General features: G+C 40.7%; 1 protein-coding gene across 8 annotated transcripts in view; it reads right to left on the reverse strand.

Annotated features, from left to right (window-relative positions):
• Window positions 1-741: 741 nt before the first annotated feature.
• The window catches only part of MTUS1 (microtubule associated scaffold protein 1), a 113,185-nt gene continuing 95,862 nt past the window's right edge, over window positions 742-18,064 (reverse strand). For 7 of the 8 annotated variants that reach the window (XM_088163437.1, XM_088163436.1, XM_014873458.2 and 4 more), the window contains 8 exons: window positions 15,292-15,358; window positions 8,020-8,234; window positions 7,406-7,511; window positions 6,338-6,411; window positions 6,138-6,233; window positions 3,515-3,631; window positions 2,224-2,321; window positions 742-1,423 (listed from right to left, as the gene is read on the reverse strand). In XM_088163437.1, the coding sequence (XP_088019563.1) occupies window positions 1,207-1,423; window positions 2,224-2,321; window positions 3,515-3,631; window positions 6,138-6,233; window positions 6,338-6,411; window positions 7,406-7,511; window positions 8,020-8,234; window positions 15,292-15,358 (990 nt within the window). In that variant the 3' untranslated portion in view covers window positions 742-1,206. Of the gene's footprint in view, window positions 1,424-2,223; window positions 2,322-3,514; window positions 3,632-6,137; window positions 6,234-6,337; window positions 6,412-7,405; window positions 7,512-8,019; window positions 8,235-15,291; window positions 15,359-16,163; window positions 16,468-18,064 lie in introns of those variants that run through there. The other variant, XM_088163440.1, reaches the window with a different exon arrangement.

Here is an 18,064-nt window from a genome sequence, read left to right on the forward strand (position 1 = left end):
TTCACCTGATGAACTGTCAAAACACCAATATCCTTCAGTCTAAGAGGAAAAGTATGGCAGGAGTAGCAAGATAAAATACACAGAAAACATCTCATCCTCAGGTGAATTTAGCCAGCCCTGAGGAAAGTTAATACAAATGCTAATACTTAAAAAGGCAAAGTGTGTCACCAGCTACATTGGAATTCTCAAATTACTGAATCTTCTTGAGAACTGAATTAAGAATGCACCTAGTTAATATTATTGCATTTTTCTCTTTGGCTTTCAAATCTACATACTGTTTATCCTCAGGGACAGACATACTATTTTGGGGAAATTAGCACTTCCTTTTCAGCAGGTAAGATGGTAGGTCTAGGCTTCTAAACTTGCAACCCAGCTAAGAACTTCTGACCTTGAGGGCTACTGTGGTTCTGACTACAAACCTATTGACTTGAAATCCAAAATCCATTGCGCCCTGCAAAAAAAGTTCTCTTCAGAAATGGCAGAGTTGTGCATGGACATGAAACCAAGAATCTATGCAAAATATGGCTGCAATTCAATTTGTTTTTAAAATTAATTCCAAGTTGCATACTCAAGTTGGCCAAGACGCTAATGAGTCAGTTGACAACGGTCTTCATGCCATTTTTTACCAGCCAGAATGACGAAGGAAACTATGCTACAGTACCAGTTTCTCCTCACTGCCAGGCAAGGGTACTGTGTTAAGCATGCATACTGAGAGCAGTATCAAGGAAGTACATGTCAATGTATAGTCCTCAGGTTTTATCCTTTATTACATACACAGCAAAGAAGGCAGCATTAGACACACGCACAGTGTGTTACACCCATTCCATCCACGGCACACGCACACACGCACACACACAGCCTTAAAAAAGTGTCGGTGAAAAGGAACATATTATAAAGGTTGTGATCTTTATCTCTAAGCCCCTGAGCTTCTTCTTATGGTTAGGTGAAAAGGCAACGAACAAGTCTTTTCTTGCTCTATAAGTGCTTTGTGCAACGATGTCCATAGAGGTCATAAGTCTTTTTGGGAGGAGTGAATGTCTTACTCCCATATTCACAGTCTCCTATCGCTGTTTTTTGCACCGAATAGTTTCCAGTTATGTTTAGTTGTCATAGGCGGCTAATATAGCTCTTGCTCCTGTGGTTAAAGTTAAGAAAGGTTCTGCAGATCAGAAATGAAATGCAGGCTCCTCTTTCTCTCAGGAGATGTCATCTTGGTGACACTGCAGGACTAGAGAAGTTACCAGAATTCCGTGGGGACTGAAGAGGCACAGATGAAGAACTGGGAGACAGTTTTCTTGGGCTGCATAGGTCACCATTGTGCAATTTCCACAAAAGTTCTTCATTTTCCATTGACAGGCGTTTGTTTACTTTTGATTCTTTCTCTAATGACTCCTGTAAAACAGCTTGCTCTGTAGAAAGTTGCCTGCAAATGGAAGATTTACATCAGAACACATAACCCAACTTGAAGGCTGCAGCATTGAAACTTAAAGAAAAGTCTGAAAGTGCATAAACCTTTGCTTGGCTCACAACTGAATTCCAGCTTTAATAGGAGGACTGAGCATGTTCTCATCCCAGCTATATTTAAACTGGTAGCTTGCAGAAAGCAGGAGAAGTCCCAGTAAGAAACATCCCTAAGGGCCAGAAAAAGCATCTGAAAAGTGAGGCTTGTCCTGCTTAAAATAACACATGCTTTTAAACGGCTGCGCTGGAGCCTTTGGGTCTTATTGCAGGTTCAGCTCAACATAGAAGCTACAGATTCCTTCACATTGGAAGAGTCTGGCCATCCATTTAAGCAACCATTAGGAGGACCTCAGACCTGTTTTATTCATGTTAAATATTACTGTTATTGCTAAATAAACCACACTGACCTAAACGGGGGACAAATCAGTCACAGAAGTGGTTATAAGTATGACCCAGGTCTAGCTTACAAGCCAGTAAAAAGGGAAAATCTTTGTATGATGGTATTTCTGAGTTGCTTTTTCTTCCTTAAAACACTAGAGCACTGAAGAACATACTACACCTTTACTTCTTTTCAGTATGTTCTTGCTTGCTACTCTACAAAGGAATGCACATTTATAGAGAAACAAGGGAAGAAATGGATATGTTCTGTCACAGAGTACTACAAAATTGCATTCACCAATACTTCAGCAGAATTTTCTTTCTTGTCACAGGAACCCCTTTCCCCTGATTAAGAGCATCTAAATGTCCACAGATATTTTTCACCTTGAAAGCTCCATGTGCTTGTCCATCCGAGCTTTTAATTCTTCATTTTCTTGCTGAACCTTCTTTAATTTATCCATTAAGATTGTGTTGTTCTCCACCTTGGAAAGAAGGTCACAATTTAAAATAAAACCCATACATGCACTCATCAAGATTCTGACTGAGCTATCACAGACCTTGGCAAGCTGGAGTTTGCAGAACTTGTTACAGTACATAAAAACATCCTACTTACCTTATCCTTGCTTAACACTGGCACTTGGCCACTTGTGCTAATTAGATGCCAACAAGGAGGACTGGATAAAGGATCTACTGTTAACCAGCACATTCCAGTAACTTCTGCCAGTGATGGGCAGCAGTTTTAGACACTGTAGTGCCTTTCTAGACAGAAGACTGCCTAGCAATAACACGACAAATTCAAGAGTTACCCTGAGTAAACAGCTTTCCCTATTGCTCCTCTGATTCCATGTTGTTATCCAAAATAAAAGGAAAAACTGATTAAGTGGCTGGATGGTCCAAGGCCTTCTACACTGTGGCCAATGGAAAAGAGGAAGGTTTGCTAGTAATTTGCTAGTAATTGTAGGCTAGGGTAACATACACTGCTGCACAATACTGAAAAACTGACATGAATGGGCTCCTTTGTATCCAAACCTCTTTCTATACTTCCTCATTAAAGTCTTGCTTAAGCAAGTATTACAACAATGTTCAAAGGCCCCACCCAGGAGAAAGACCCTGTCCTTTCACAAATAAGAGCATGCTAAGTGATTACAAGTCCTGCCTCCAGAATTGACTTTTCATGTGGAATTACACACAGGTCAGGAAGAGAGCCACACAGCAAAACAAGCAGCTTAACAGCTAAAATGATTGGCCTAAGCTAATCAAGACTTACTCAATTTCATATTTGATCCCTTCTTGTTAAATTAGGATAATTTCCTTGTTAATGTTTTCCTGACACTGCAATCTATCTTCCATACCACTTGAGCAATGTAGCAGGTAAAGATTTTGTTCTTTGGGGGAAGAGGCTCCCAGATAATCTGTACTAAGCTAGCAATAGTTTATGCTAACCAGTAGTTGTCTTAAAATGTTAAAAGGTCATTTAGAGCATCAGGTCATTCTTTTCCCCTCTTGACATATATCCTGAAGCTGTACCTGCAATGTGAGCATGTCCCATTGTGAATTCCTGTTTCCTTTTAAACAAAAAAATCAATTCTTGCATGTAAGTCTGTCCAGCCCAAGTCTGTTATAGGAACACAAGTCAGAGACAGCTCCAGCCTGCCAGACCCCAAGGAACACTCACCAGCTTTTCCATTTTCATTAGCTTTATATCCTGCTGATGGAGTTTCTCATTCTTGATCTCCAGCACTGCTTTCAAACTTTCCAGCTCCTGTTCCAGGTACATAATCTGTGGATTTTTCTGAAAGATTGCCAGAGAGTTTGCTTATTACCCTGAATTTCAGGAATAATTTAGATGCTTCTCTGCTATTTAGAAAGAAGAAGAAAATAATTACAGTAACGAATTACTTGTTCTAAGTGAAATCAAGTCAAACACAAGATTAAATAACAAGATCTGATATTGCTTGCTCCTCGGTTTTTGTTTGTCCTTCAGGGTAGTGGACAGTTGCAGTTGCTTCATTAGAAACTGTTCAGAAAACACTTAACACACAGACATGAAAAACCTTTGTGAATCAAAGGAAGGCATGAATGCTGTCACAGCAAAACTTGTTTCACAGGAGTGCTCAAAGGCCTTAAGGCTAGGAGTTCCAAAATTTATTTCATATTACTCATAACCCATCCCAAGAGATAATTAGAGTAAACATTTGAAGAGTTTTCAGGCACTGGAATAGTTCAAAAAAGCACAAGAAGTTTAAGTTTTGAACTTAACTGTAACTTATCTTCCCTGTTTTGAGTCTGAAGGTGGCCTGCTTATAAGCTGAAATTGAAAGTTTTTGGTTTTCTGAAGCCTGAAAATGCAATTATACATACTAATCTTGCACTGGTGCACATCCATGACTTATCTACAATATAGCAAGTTAGGACTTTTTTTCTTTTTCCTTTTTCTATTGTTTTCTGGAACGTGGAAGGGAAAGCAGGAGGAAGCCAGAGCAGGATAAGATGTGGTTTCCTCAAGGACCAGTTTTCCAGAGTAAGAAACCATTCAAACACTGCAAAGCAAAACACATTCTCTACATCTCTAGGCAGTCACATCCAAAAAAAAAAAAAAAGAGGAAAAATAAAGCAAGTCTTAGTCCATTTCCAGGTAGTGAGAATGGAACATGAGCTGAAATCAATCAATGATTAAGCATGTTGTGTAACTAAGTTTATCTTAAAAATCAAACAAAACTTGTTTTAGTGCATTTGGGTAAGAACACAGGTACACCGCACTGAGTAACAGCTTCACTGCCACACCAGAAACCTCAGACAGGAGGGCAATGCCTGCAGTTCTGTGGGGTGTGGTCCCAGAAGGACAGGGCCAGGACATGTCAGAGGTAAGAGGGGCTCCATTGCATACTCAGTTCATTCTCCTGCTTGTTTTTAAGGCCTGTTGCATTAGTTCTTGTTGAACTTCTTTTGAGAAGTCTGTGTGAGGGTGAAGCATGCTGTGCTGCCTCAGTGAAGGCACCAGACAATTCGTTCCTATTTTGTGACTTTAACAGGGAATCTAGGAGCTAAAAAGAAAAGCAATCCTGAAAAGTTTCAATGTAGCTTACAGTATGCTCAATATTCAATTTATTTTCTTTCTCTCCTCAGGTACAATGGTCTTAAAATGTGTTTTCAAAGTTAAGTCTCAGCCCCCATATTAGCTACTCAGAGGAGAACACACAGCCAAATAAAAAGACTGAAAGGCCTACATAAGTTTTTAGCAAAAAAACTGGGTATATCAAGTGACACTATCTAAATGATACCAGAGAGGTGGAAATGCATCTCTGTCTTCAAAGGGCTGTTGGGAATTCTGATGCTGCAGAATTTGTGTTTAGTGCTGGAGTATGCTGAGTCAAACTGGTGCTTTTCCAAAGAGAAGTCTCAAGCTTATCATGCATCTTATGCTGTCAGGAAAGCACAAAGCACATTTGAAGCTATGTGAAGGCACTTGACTATTGCTCCTTTTTATTTAAGTAACATCTGAGTGTGCCTGTGGAATTAGAGTTCAAACTCCCACTGCCACGGCAACATACTGTGGTTGCAGATTCTTCTTGTGGCAGCTCTGTCCTGCCACTAGAATAAGCAATAAGAGAAAACAAAACAAAACAAATTCCAGTGAAAACTAGGGCAACTTCCACTAGAGGCATCCTAAGTGAGTCTTTAAGCATGGGATTTCTCTTTGTGGAATAAGCAATACTACTGCTATTCTGCTTACTTCTGGGTAACCAGGAAGATAAGCGTGTTTGTGTCTACCCCTCCCCACCCAGTGCATTATAAAGCCCCTCTCTCACAACACATTCCTATCCCAGGAGCATCAGAGGCAACAGCAGCCTTGGGAGGAAAGGCAGGACAAAGTAAAAGTTTCTTTGAAGGATAAATCAGCAAAAAGTATGGATCAGTGTTTGAATAAATGCATTCAAAATGAGCTTTGCAGTAGTGAGACAAGCCCACACTGATCACAGCACCGGTACAACAGTTCCCAACTGTCCACAAAAATGCTATGGTACAATTCTGTACACACATGGGCCTTTAATTTAGCTTAGGTTATTATTTACACCCCTGACTTAGATACTCAACAGCTTTATAGCATTATAATGGTAAAGGTAATACACAGCATCACAGTGCTCATGAAAAACTTCTGGCAGATGAGACATTTACAACAAAATATTACTAAGTATGGGAGCCCTATCAGGCTTCATTGCAAATCTTTTGCATTATGCAGTAAGATAAACCCAGGCAAGATCTGTTCATCCACATTAATTAGGAAGATCAAGACTTACAAGACTGGCTTTTTCTTTGGCTATTTGTTTTTGTTCTTCTAATTTCAGCTTCTCACTCAGAGAGTTGTTTTCACTTTTTAGTTCATCGATTTTTTTCTGAAATGCAAATATATTGTATTATTGGGCCAAGAATTCAGTGCACATCTCCAAACTGCTTTTCAAGGTTTAAACTGTTGCAATAAACCCAGCCCTTAACAAACCTCTAACAATTCCTGCTTCTCTTTAAAGGAATCTTCAAGTGACTTCCTTTCAGATTCATGGGTACTCTTGAGCTCTAAAACAAATCATTTTTGCAGAGTTTTAATACCACATAAGACATGAAAATTATTTTTGAAAAAAACCAGCCTGAAGAGCCAGCCTACATATATATGCATAGATACATTTGATGGCAACACAGAGAAAGAACATTTATCATTAACTGATGCAAAGCATGTATGAAGTATCAGATTTATTCCCACTTGAGATTTGTTGATTGTCACCTCACATTTCCATTTCATTAGTGGACAGCCTGTCAGTTTTGAGAGCATTCATCTGCATACAACAAACAGACTTACTAAGCACAGGCCACATCTGGCAAAAGTTGAGTTTATGGAAGGAAACAGTAAAAATTTAAATTGTTTCTTCCACAAACTGCTAAAAAAACCATTTCTTTTCCTACTTCGGATGCCATGCAGGAGTTTGCTCTTTGAAAGTAATGGAGGCATGACCAGTCTTCAAGACAAAAGAGTATCACTGGGAACTTAGCTATCAAGTGGAGTTGGAAGGAGGATGGAAATCATCATCACTTAGATCAATGAGATGCAATGTCATTTAAACCTGAGCACATCACCACCTTCTCCCTGAAAAACACCTCTGCCACAGTGTACTGTACACAGTGTATAGTATTCCTTAACATTTCCATGTCATTATGGAAAGCACACAACCCTACTTATTCTCATTTTCAATTCTGAGGTGCTACTTACAGAACTAGGGGGTGGGAATTATTTAGTCACTTGAGATTTTAAGGGCAATTCAGGTATCTTTTACAGTAAGAAAAAGTCACTTCCACTCAAACTGTTAATAAAGTTTCATTCAACTACAACGGAATCGTGGTTTTTGCTCTATGTAAAATAAGACTCATCAGTTCCAAAGGAAGGAATTCAGCCAATGTTTTTAAAGCTAGCTGGCCACAAAGAACAGTGAAGTGAACACTGATCAAAAAGCCTGAATATTTTTTTGTTCGTGACTAGCAGTACTATAGCATATGTACTTAAGTACAAAATACTTGCCTGAAAAAGAGGATTCATACTCCTTTTTCAGCTCCTCTACTTTTTCTGAGTGTCTGTTTTCGAGTTCCAGCTTAAAACTTTCATGTGTGGTATTTAAATTGTCCACCTGCAACATGACAACATGATTTTTCTCCCCTTACATGTATCAACATAACCCTTGTTTAAAGCATTGTTTCAATGGCTTCATGCACTATGTCAAATACATTTTAAATGGTCTAACATGATTCAAAAGTAGAAGATAAGCCATGTACAAGACTTAATAAATGAGAGTGATACCAACAGCATAATGTGTGCATCTGTCACACACATGGAGATGCAAAGCAAGGTCAGAGGGCAGGTGTGTTTCTGTAAATCTTAAAACTCAAGCTGACTCAAATATCCCATGGAGCTCTAGAAATTACTTAAGCTGGCAGAACACAACCAATCTCCACCACATTTAAACATAAGCTTAAGACCTGTACAGCTTAGTGTGGCAGTATTTTTACTGCTGCAATGAGGTAGAATTTTACATTAATAAAGTAACTGTTATTAGCAAAACCCAGGATTCTCTGAAGGCTCATTTGTAGCAGAAAGCAGTAGCTAGAGAACTTTTCTACTTTGAGTGTTTTACAAACCTGCTCCTGGAGTTGGGCTTTGTATTTCTCAGCTTCTTCAATGCAGATACTTTGGAGTTTCTCACATTCTGCAGTGTAAAACTGTTTAAGCCTCTCCTCCAGCTCAGCTAAGTCATCCTGATGTTGCTGGTTTAACTTCTGCAAAAACCCTTCATAAGCAACTTGCAGTTCATTCCTGTCTCTTTCCAATTTCTCACAAGCTGCAGAAGTGGTTACTGAAGATGTCAAAACAAAAACAAAAAAAGAAAAAAAGGAACTGGATCAATTTCAACACTAAAGTCACATCTTCATTTACAGGTATTAAAAACCATGAACACACTGCACAGCAATACAGTTATATACAAAGACAAATATGATTTATCCATTAAATGAATGCCTCCAAGGGCACATGAACAGATCTTCATAAAAATATAAAATTCCATATTTCTTAGGCTGAGAATTAATTGAACCCAGTTAAGCCAGGAGCCCACATAAAAAGCACAAGTGTGACAGATTGACATGACATGGAAGAAGGAATATCTCATGAGAGACACTGAAGAGCTCCAATAAAAGGATTTTCTACTTTACCTTATTTGATCCTATTTCAGTAGAATATTTGTCAGAGTACTTCACTTTTTGACATATAAACCACTTAGCTAAATTTGCAAGTCTTAATATCCTGAAAACTATATGTTTAATGACATCCACACTCAGATATACAGCAGAGAATCAATTCTAGCCTGACGTGGACAGCTTGATACAGATCTGCCAATCTGGAAGGTACTGGTCATGTGTTTATGCCTGAGATATTTAAATATGCAAGATAGAGAATGGTTTTAGGCAAAAAGTGCTGAGTATTAAGGAAAGAGAAATGCTGTGCAATTCTCTACATCTGCATTAATGCAGGTCTTCTAAGAAGCTTTGTCTCCCCATATTTGCAGCTGGTTGAAAGGCAAAACAGAAGTTAGCAAGCTGCATTTTTGAGTTTGAAATTTAGCATTCCCAAGTCCAGCCAGGCAGGCCTGAATAGGAGTCACCCTCCTACTGTTAATATGATTGCAGCAAGTGCCTTATGCAGTTCCAGCTGCACCCAAAGCCTGGAAGCAAGGTGAAACAGCATCTCTAACACAAGTGTGTGGTCACTGACCTTGAGCAAAACTGGTTCTATACAGACTCTAGTACTATGGTTTAAAATAAATTAGTCAGATGAGTGGGTGCTTAAGAGAAAAATGAACTAAAATGTTAACTTGATCTTCAAAGGCAGGAGGAGTCATGCATGCATGCACTTCACAGCAGACTGGCACACTGCCAATACAGTGTAAATATAAACTCAATTTAAAAGCATGGGAAAAGGCAAGGAATTTTGTACAGGCAGTACAGGAAATTCTCATCACAACTGTGTTTGAGCCTTAAGATAAATAAATTACTTCAAGGAGTGATTCCCAAAGCAGTAATGGGTCAGCTCAAGGGAAAGCAGCCTGCCCCAGCAGAGTGCCTCAAGTTACACGTGTCTTACTCTTCTTTGCTATAGCTCATTAAAAGCATGTGAGTAACTTGATGGATGATATTTGCACTCTCTCTTAAGGGAACTGTAAAGAGTCTTGGCCTTGCTATCACCACTTGGAACCTGCAGTGGAACTAGAAAGTGTTAAGAGACTGTGTGGAAATCAATCTGCATGTGTGTCTACCTGAATTAGGCTTAACAGCAAGTTTAACTATGCTGTGTCTGTGTGAAAGATCTGCTGATCTGGACAGATTTAGGCCAAGCTCTTCATTCTCTGACTGGCAGTGATGCAACAAAGGCTCAGCTGAAACCTACCACAACATTCTCTGCAACTCACAGTTGCAGATTTCACAGTTTTTGCTACTTTCTGCACCAGCACCAAAAGAAGTTTTTGCTCCCCTAGCTTTATTCCTTCCACAAACTTCTCTTACAACTGCTCCCTTAGAGAAAGGGGAAAAAAATTAGCTTTCACACTTCTACCACATCAGAGTGGCATGAAATTATTGAATATAGATATATTCTGCATTGCCACATTTTTGGAGAAGAGATGACATCATTGTTAAGGGACATTATTTTACAATGCCAAGATCAAGGCAGCAAGCCAAATGGAGGTATTACACAGCCAACCACATGCAGATGGAGCTGACCTTCTGTAGCAGAGTAAGGGCATAGCTTAGAGGCAGGTGACTTGCATGGCTCAGTTGAGGAAACTGCAGCAAAATACTTCAAATGATCCACTTCATTTAAAACCAACAGAGGAAGAAGCATCAAATTCCTTATTTGCAAGGCCAGAGCTATTCACCTGCCTCCAGTTAGCCAGAGGATGTGCTGCCTATCGTTGCCTTATCTTTAAATGTCAGCACGCAGAACTTCAGATGATGCAAAGCACTTCAGAAAAAAGCAAATAGCTAACCACGCCTTTGTCAAAGAAAACAGACGCATCAGTTCCCCTTCAGGCAGTTTGCAATTCAGATTTATGAGAAGACTAATGTTACAAAGGCAAACTAAAAACTTCCAAAACTTGCGCTGGCAGTTAAAAGTTGTTACTGTAAAGGTAACTCTGGCTTCCGCAAAGCTGGAGGCTGCGACGCTTCCTTGCAGATCCCAAGCGTGACTTAAATCCCTTCCATCCAAACAAGAAGCAGAACTACTACACAACCAGTGAGCTCCCAGTATATGATGGTGCAAGGAACTGACCAGATAATGCTTCAGCAAAAACACCAACTAAAGAATTGTTAATTTGAAATTAGAGATGTCCCATTAAACCAAAACTTGCCTGAATACTCGAGATTAAAATGTCTGCAGCAAGTATTCTGTACAGCCCATCTGCAGACTGCATCATGTATTTTATGACTGCTCTGCCCTTTTTAAATAAAGTTGCCTTTTTCATTATTTGTCCCAAATTCCTTAATTTGGCCATTTAGCCACTGATTAGCCAAACTTGATTGCTGCTGAACTGAAGAGTATTCTCACTAAACTCATGCTAAACACACCAATCTATTTCAACTTCTCATCCACTTCAGAGATACCAGAAGTGCATACTTCAGAGGTTTTGTACACTACTACTGTGTTTCCTTTCCCTTTTTATAAAGGGCTTTCCTCCACAATTCCACATCTTTCGACCACAAACCTTGAGGGAAAAAAAAAAAAAAAACAAAAAAAAAAATAAACCTCAGCAACAGTTGCTGCAGCTGAAGGAGACGAATACAAAAGTTGCCTTTCTATCTCCACGAAAGCTATTTTGTATTTTCACTCAAAGTAGCCAAGAGGTAAGACCTTACAATTGTGCAGCATCTCCTTTCATCTTTTTAATCTTGTTCTAATTAAAATCATCCAATTCTGCCCTTATGGCTAAACTGCTCAGATTAAACATTTTTCAACTTCTATTCCACTAAAAGCTACAATAACCATAGGTCTAAGATAAAATACAATGGATTTTTTTAACCCTGAATTAAATTGTTTGCAAACAGTAGTTATCTTCATAGAATTGTCCAAGTCACTCACTGGCCTAGTTATGATTTATGAAAAGGGATTAGACTACCTGAAATTCTAAATCCAGAGTTCACTGGGACAGTAAACTGTCAGAATTTTAATAGATGTGGGAGATGTGAACTGGGGATAATTACCACAAAAAAGCCCAAGTATTTAGTACTACATGATGTTACACTGCACTAACACTTAATTGCTCAAACCTTGTATTTCAAACTGCAAGCTGTATGTTCACTTGACCAGTAAGTCTGCTATAGACAAGCTCACTTCCTTCTCTAGACAATATATATTTTTATATGTATATAGTAATTAATTCATGGTATTGGCAGATTCTCAATATCGAAAATTCTTCTACTTAAACATGCTTTCAAGTTTATGACCAGGTTTCTCTTGGTGTTACTTCCATAAAGAGACTAACTATACAGGACATTAAACCACATTGCATATTTTTGTTCTTGGGCAAGTTAGACAAGGCAGGTAGCCAAAAAAGCCTGCTTTAAGCAGTATTTCAGCAAGCATGATTGAATAAATAACGTGAAGCACTGACTTCTCTGCCGAGAAGTAAATTCACATCCCCTATGCTGCAAACACTACAAGTGACAGAATGTTCAAGCAGGCAAACAGGCAAGTCTATGAAGTCTGGCAAGTCAGGCCCTGTCTCAAATAAGTGAAAGAAACATCTACCTATTATTAAAGTATTTTTAAAGATCACCTTAACCTGAAAACGGAATCACATTCACTGTAAAACACAACAGTATCTTCTATATGAACTTCCAAAGCATCTTGAAGATAATTGATTAATAAAAAAAGAACATGAAGGTTTTCTGAAGGAAATACAGTTTATCGATTGCCGTGCAGCAGCTGGAGGCGAGAGAGAGTGGTTTGGCACTGGCTGCCTGTCCAGGGTAGACACAGGCCTCTCCAGGCCATGGAGAAAGGTTCATCAATGGCAATGTTCAAAGGGCCAAGCTAGGAGCAAGCTGTGTCTGCTTTGCACCTGCTGTTTTGTAGCAGGACTGAGCTGGATCACATCCAGCATGGTTAGGAGGAGGCTCTGAAACAATTTGGAGTGCAGTTAATTTAGAGGAATAGTTTTACACCTCTCAAGAAATATGCAGTCCTTGCAATTTTTACTTACATAATTAAACAAGTAAGTAGAAGTTCATGCACTAGCTGGCATCTTAAGGAGAGAAACAGCTGACAAGCAAGACATCCCTAGCTGCTCCAGGCTCCTAGAACTATGGTGGTTACATTCAAACCACAAGTTTAGTCTTTGTAGCTGGAGATTTTAAGGAAGCCCAAGTTCAGAATGCAACTGTTACTGAATTTGAACTCCCTGTGGAAAAACCCATGCCCAAACACTATCACTGCTAATCCTTGCACATGTTTCTAGCTACGGAGAGCAGAAAGCATTGCCTGTTAACTGTCAGCCCCATGACTGGCACAGTCACATTCTGGGACCAGAATGCATATCAAGCCATTAAACAAAAGGTATTTTGGTAGAAAGGGTCATACACAATAACCCATCAAAACAGACCATCTGACAGCAAGCCCATTTGGTCTTGCAAGGGAAATCAAGGAGGTCGGGAATGTACACAGTTAAACTTCAAAGCAAGACACCGAGAAGTCGAAACTGTGCAGGATATAAGCTGCAGGAGACTTCATGTTCCTCTCAAACTCAGCAGCATGCAGGGAACAGGCTACACTGGGCTGGGCACACCTCGTTCCTCTTCTGAGACTGCTTCTCCCCAAACCAACAGTCATTAAAAACATGGCAGCTGAGACTCCACAAAACATCAACATGGCCAAGTAAGATTCAAACTGCACTTAACTTTCCCAGCAAACCTATGCTTGGACCATACTGTGGATAAAAATTCACAGTACTTACGTCAAAACAGTCTATGGAAATCTTAAGTTCAGCTGTATCCACTTAACAGTGTCAACAGAAAGCTGATTAGCAGGTATGTATTTAAGCAGATTATTTTCAGCTAAAGCTACTGTTATAAGAATGCCTTTCTCACACTTGTCAACAAATTATTAATTTAACTTTAAAAAAAAACCCCAAAGCAGTTCTTTTTAAAGCTAGATAGAATTGAAGATCTGGATAGTTTTTCATTTCTGTAATTTTACATGCTGAGGAGAGCAGTACAGACAGGCTAGACATGCGACATGGTTAAGACAAAGGAGCTGCATAAATGCTTCATGAAACCATGGTCTGGAAACCTTACAAAGGGAGGTGAGCCCCAGGCTGCCATTCAGATGCTCCTGCAGAAGTGACCCAGGAAGGTCAGCTCCGTGAGGGGAACAGCTGGCGACGTCATCCACCAGCATCCCTGTCTGAGAGCTCTGTGCACTCGGGTGTCACAGATCCATCAGGCACAGTTGCATTTAAAGTTTTTTTCTAGTTATCAGCCTACTGAATGGCTTGCAATGGGAGTCTCATTTATGAGCTCAGCAGGCTGCTAATCAAAGCAGAAAGATAACAAGTTTATGGAAAACTCATTTAAGCATGAGTCATCCTTACAAAGAACTAAGCTTTCAAAAAAACCCAAACTCCACCAAAACCCTCAAATGTGGTAATGGGCCAAAGTGTTGGCCAGCTTTTCGTCTACCCATTTAAGCAGAATTTTCCCTTTCTAGGTAAGCGGTAAACATAGTACCTAGGTTGATAAAGGAAAAATAATATTGAAGATGCAAGCCTAGAGAAGGAAAGAGACCTTCTTGCTCTGCAATCTTTAGCAATTCTTCTGAAGATATTTTCTTGAGGTAAACAAGTGAGGTTGCTCAGAGAATCACATTAAGTACATAAATAAAAAGAAAACTGTTTATCAAGTTTATAACACAACGTTTTAGTGATGCAAGAAGGCCATTTCCACATTAAAACTCAAGTCCTGTTGTCATTTTTAAGGTAATAGAAGCATTAGCTGATGGGGAACACAACCCTGCACCCTGCTACTCCTTCTCCTTTCTCTGCTCCAGTCCCAGTGCTCCTTCAGTCACATACTGATGTCAGGCCAGGCGGCTTTGGCAAAACAGCACTACCAGCCAATAGTTTCAGCTGGCTTAGGTCCCCAGGCAGCTCACTTCATCGGTGGGGACACGGCTGCCCCAGCAGCAATGCTGGCACAAGGAGGACGACGAGATGTAAAGGCAGGGGAAGACCAGGCTCTTTCAAAGCCAGCCCCTACTGAGACCTGCCTGGAACAACTGCTAAGGTCAAATACATTACATGGAGTTACCACTAAATGCAGTTAAATCAAGCTTCAAAGTTGGCAAAACCAGCCCCTGCACATTATAGCTCAATTTCATGTAATAGCTGTCCACTAGGATGAGTTCAAAGATTTAATCTCATAATCTCATCAGCCTGGAAGCATTTCCTTCTGTTAATTTTACACTCATTCACCTACAGGTCACTAAGGCAAAAATGCAGATTTTACACAGTATGTTTTACGGATTTATTAATTTTTTGCCAGCAAATCTCTGCAAGAGAGCACACAAACAAGTTAGGGATCAAACAAAAGTATATATGCTGTCAGCCATCCTCCCATTTTTTAGGAGTGAGTGCTTTGGTCATCAGCCGCATGTTTTGTAAGGAGGCCCTGCAAGGCGCAGTCAGATCAGTGCCAGGAATTCAGTGAACCTGAGGTCACGCTGTCAGGGCTCTGCAGCACTTAAAGCATCTGAGCGGAATTCAGTCAGGGAATTAAATGACTGCCATTACAATACCAGGGCATCTGTCTTCTGCAGATCTGCTTTGTTGCATTTCTGTTCTCAAGAAGAATACAAAAATAAATTCTTACCTAGTTCTCCTCGAAGATTAACTAGTTCTTGAGATAACTCTTTCCGCTGCTTCAACACTTCCTCCCTCTGCAGAGAAAAGAACAAAAAGCCCCAAACGTTTAGTTAGTATTGGTCTGAGCAGGGCACCTTCCAATAATTAGCTTACATGTGTTCCGCAGGAAAAACAAGAGGCAGGAGCAAGAAGCCAAGATATGACTCATTTAGGATAACAGTTCAGCTGTTACAATATACACAGATGTTCTGTTGTTAAGGAAGTTATACTTTAAAACAAAGGACAGCTTTTTCCAGGGTAGCTGTGCAATTAAAATCCTACTTTGAAGCAATTAATTATATATTTTATGGTGGGCGTAGCAACATAAGCCTCCAGAACAAATCAAGTGATAGCTGTCAAGGGCACAGAAGTATAGTGTATATGTGAAAGAGGCATGCATTAAATATTTATCTTAAGCTTACTCAAACACAAAACCAAGAACTTTGCTAAATGCTCATTCTTCCATGAAGAAAAGGCACAGCCCTGTTCAAAGTTGAATACAATCCACCCTGCTGCTCGCAGCTCTTAATGTTAAGATAGATGGTGTTTCTTATACCGAGAGAATCATAAGGAATGTGTGAACAGATGATAACAAAGCAGAAGCACCCATCTCCCTGCTTTCCCCAGGAGCTGTGCCCTGGCCAGGAGGAGGCTGCCGGCCGGGCCTCTGTGCCCCAGACCCGCAGCCGGGGAGGGCACAGCCACAGCCACGGCCACAGCCACGGCCACGGCCCCAGCAGAGCTGCTCGGTGACACGGAGCTCAGCACCTCACACCGCCCGCCTGGCAGCGCGCTTCACCGTGCTCCCGGCCGGCTCCCTGCGAAACAAGCACTCATTACCCTTGCTGCAGCACACTGAGAATACAGGCACAGCTTGCTGCTGGAGCAGCCCATCTTCCAGCGCCGGCAGCCCCTCGCTCGGCCCCCCGGCCCTCATCAGCGACGCGCGGGTGGCGGCGGCACCACCGAGCCGGGCAGGTCTGGCCGGGGCCGAGCGTCAAGGCTGGACCTTGCCTCCGCAGGTTATCCTGCCTCCGCGCCCAGCGCTCCCGACAGCGGCAGATACTGCAGCTTCTGCAATTGGCACAAGCAGCCAGCGATTACTTAAAGCCACAGCCCTTCTTTTATGAAAGGCGAGCCCAGACATTAGATCGATCGATCTCCACTTGCTCCGACGGCAGCCAGGATCACTGAGTGAATCACTGCCCTTCTCTGCGGATAACCGAGCTTATTTTTAGCTGTTTCGAGCTTGCTGTACGCTGCTTTCACGCTTAATTTGTTGATGCAAAAATAAGCCACAGGAGGCCTAAGCTGAATGGGAGAGCCACAGATACAGCAGCTTTGCTGCTGTCAATGTTCAGGCTTATGTTCAACCGCCCCGGTGCATGCAAACAGCTTGAAACTCACTTTGCATGCTTTTCCTTTAGCGAGGATACATTAGGGAAAAGAAAAAAAAAAAAAAAGAAAAAAAAAATCACTGGCACAAAAATCACGCAGACTTGTCCACAACTGAGCACAGTAAGTGAATTTGCAGACTGGTGGAGCCGCACCTACAGCTGGTTCTCCCCAAGGAAAACGTCACCTCTACAGCAAATTCCCCCTTTGCCCTTGGTCACTCTCACTGCATCCTGATCGCAGGCTTGTATCCTAAGAGCACCCTGTCCTGGAGGCAGGGAATACTCACTGCATGTCTGCAGAACAAATAAAGCAGTAAAAGACACCATTCTTATGAGAAACTAGAAAGAATGGGCACCCAAAACCCAGTCATGTATTAAGGTCTGACACAAGACTAATCAAAATGAGTAATTTTTATGCTGCACACTCATTTGCAAGTTTTAGGAAATTATTACGCAGCTGTAAAAGCTGGTTAGAAGAAACTGCCAACCCTTTATTAGAAATATTTATATTTTTGACGTTGTATGAGAAAGATTATCTTTTAATCATTAAATTTAAGCAGCCTTAACAATTTTTTGGACACTTTATACTTTGGTAGGGCTATTAAGCAGCTGTGTTGCAGTTTTATATTAAGCACTTAGAGGCTTTTTACAGTGTCAGTGGGCTAAGATTGAAAACCACGCCTCACCCTCCACAGTAAATTCTCAGGAGAGCAAAGAGCTCAGTTATTGAAAGGACTTGCCCTGCTCTTCCCCGCTTCTGTGCCCAGAAAGGAGAGATGAGTCATCTCACTCCAGTTCAACGCCAGTGCTCCCACTATGGACACAGCATCTGCTGATGAAAATGGGAATGCTGCAGTGAGTTGAGCTGCATCCTTGCACACTGGGACACAACCTGCTTTCTTTCAGCTCACTCTGTCAGTAAAATATCTCAAATTCTCCCTAGTGGCTGTACCATGCTGCAGACCCTTTGAACATGCTAACATTTTTGTTCAGTGTTTCCAGTGCTTCTTCACGGTCTATACATTTTGTATTTGCTTTCAGTTAAAGAAATTTGATGAGAAAAGGGGATGTATGATCAGCACACCCTAAGGAATAACAAGAGGCTAAGACTAAAAATCCAAAACAAAATCAAGATAGTGCCCTAGTAATCTTTTTCATGTTTCTTGCGGCTCCTAAGCCCTGTTGCTTTTTACTGGTGTTGTTTAACCTGTCGCCTCAGTTCAGCTTCCTATTCATAGTTTAACAAATCCAAGAAATTGAGATGGAATTGTATTACCACCTACTGCTCACAAATACATTCACAAAAAAACTGCCAGCCTAAAATAGAAGACTAAGTTCCTCACG

The sequence above is a fragment of the Sturnus vulgaris genome, chromosome 4, assembly GCF_052056855.1.
Source record: "Sturnus vulgaris isolate bStuVul1 chromosome 4, bStuVul1.hap1, whole genome shotgun sequence".
In the NCBI taxonomy this organism is placed as follows: domain Eukaryota; kingdom Metazoa; phylum Chordata; class Aves; order Passeriformes; family Sturnidae; genus Sturnus; species Sturnus vulgaris.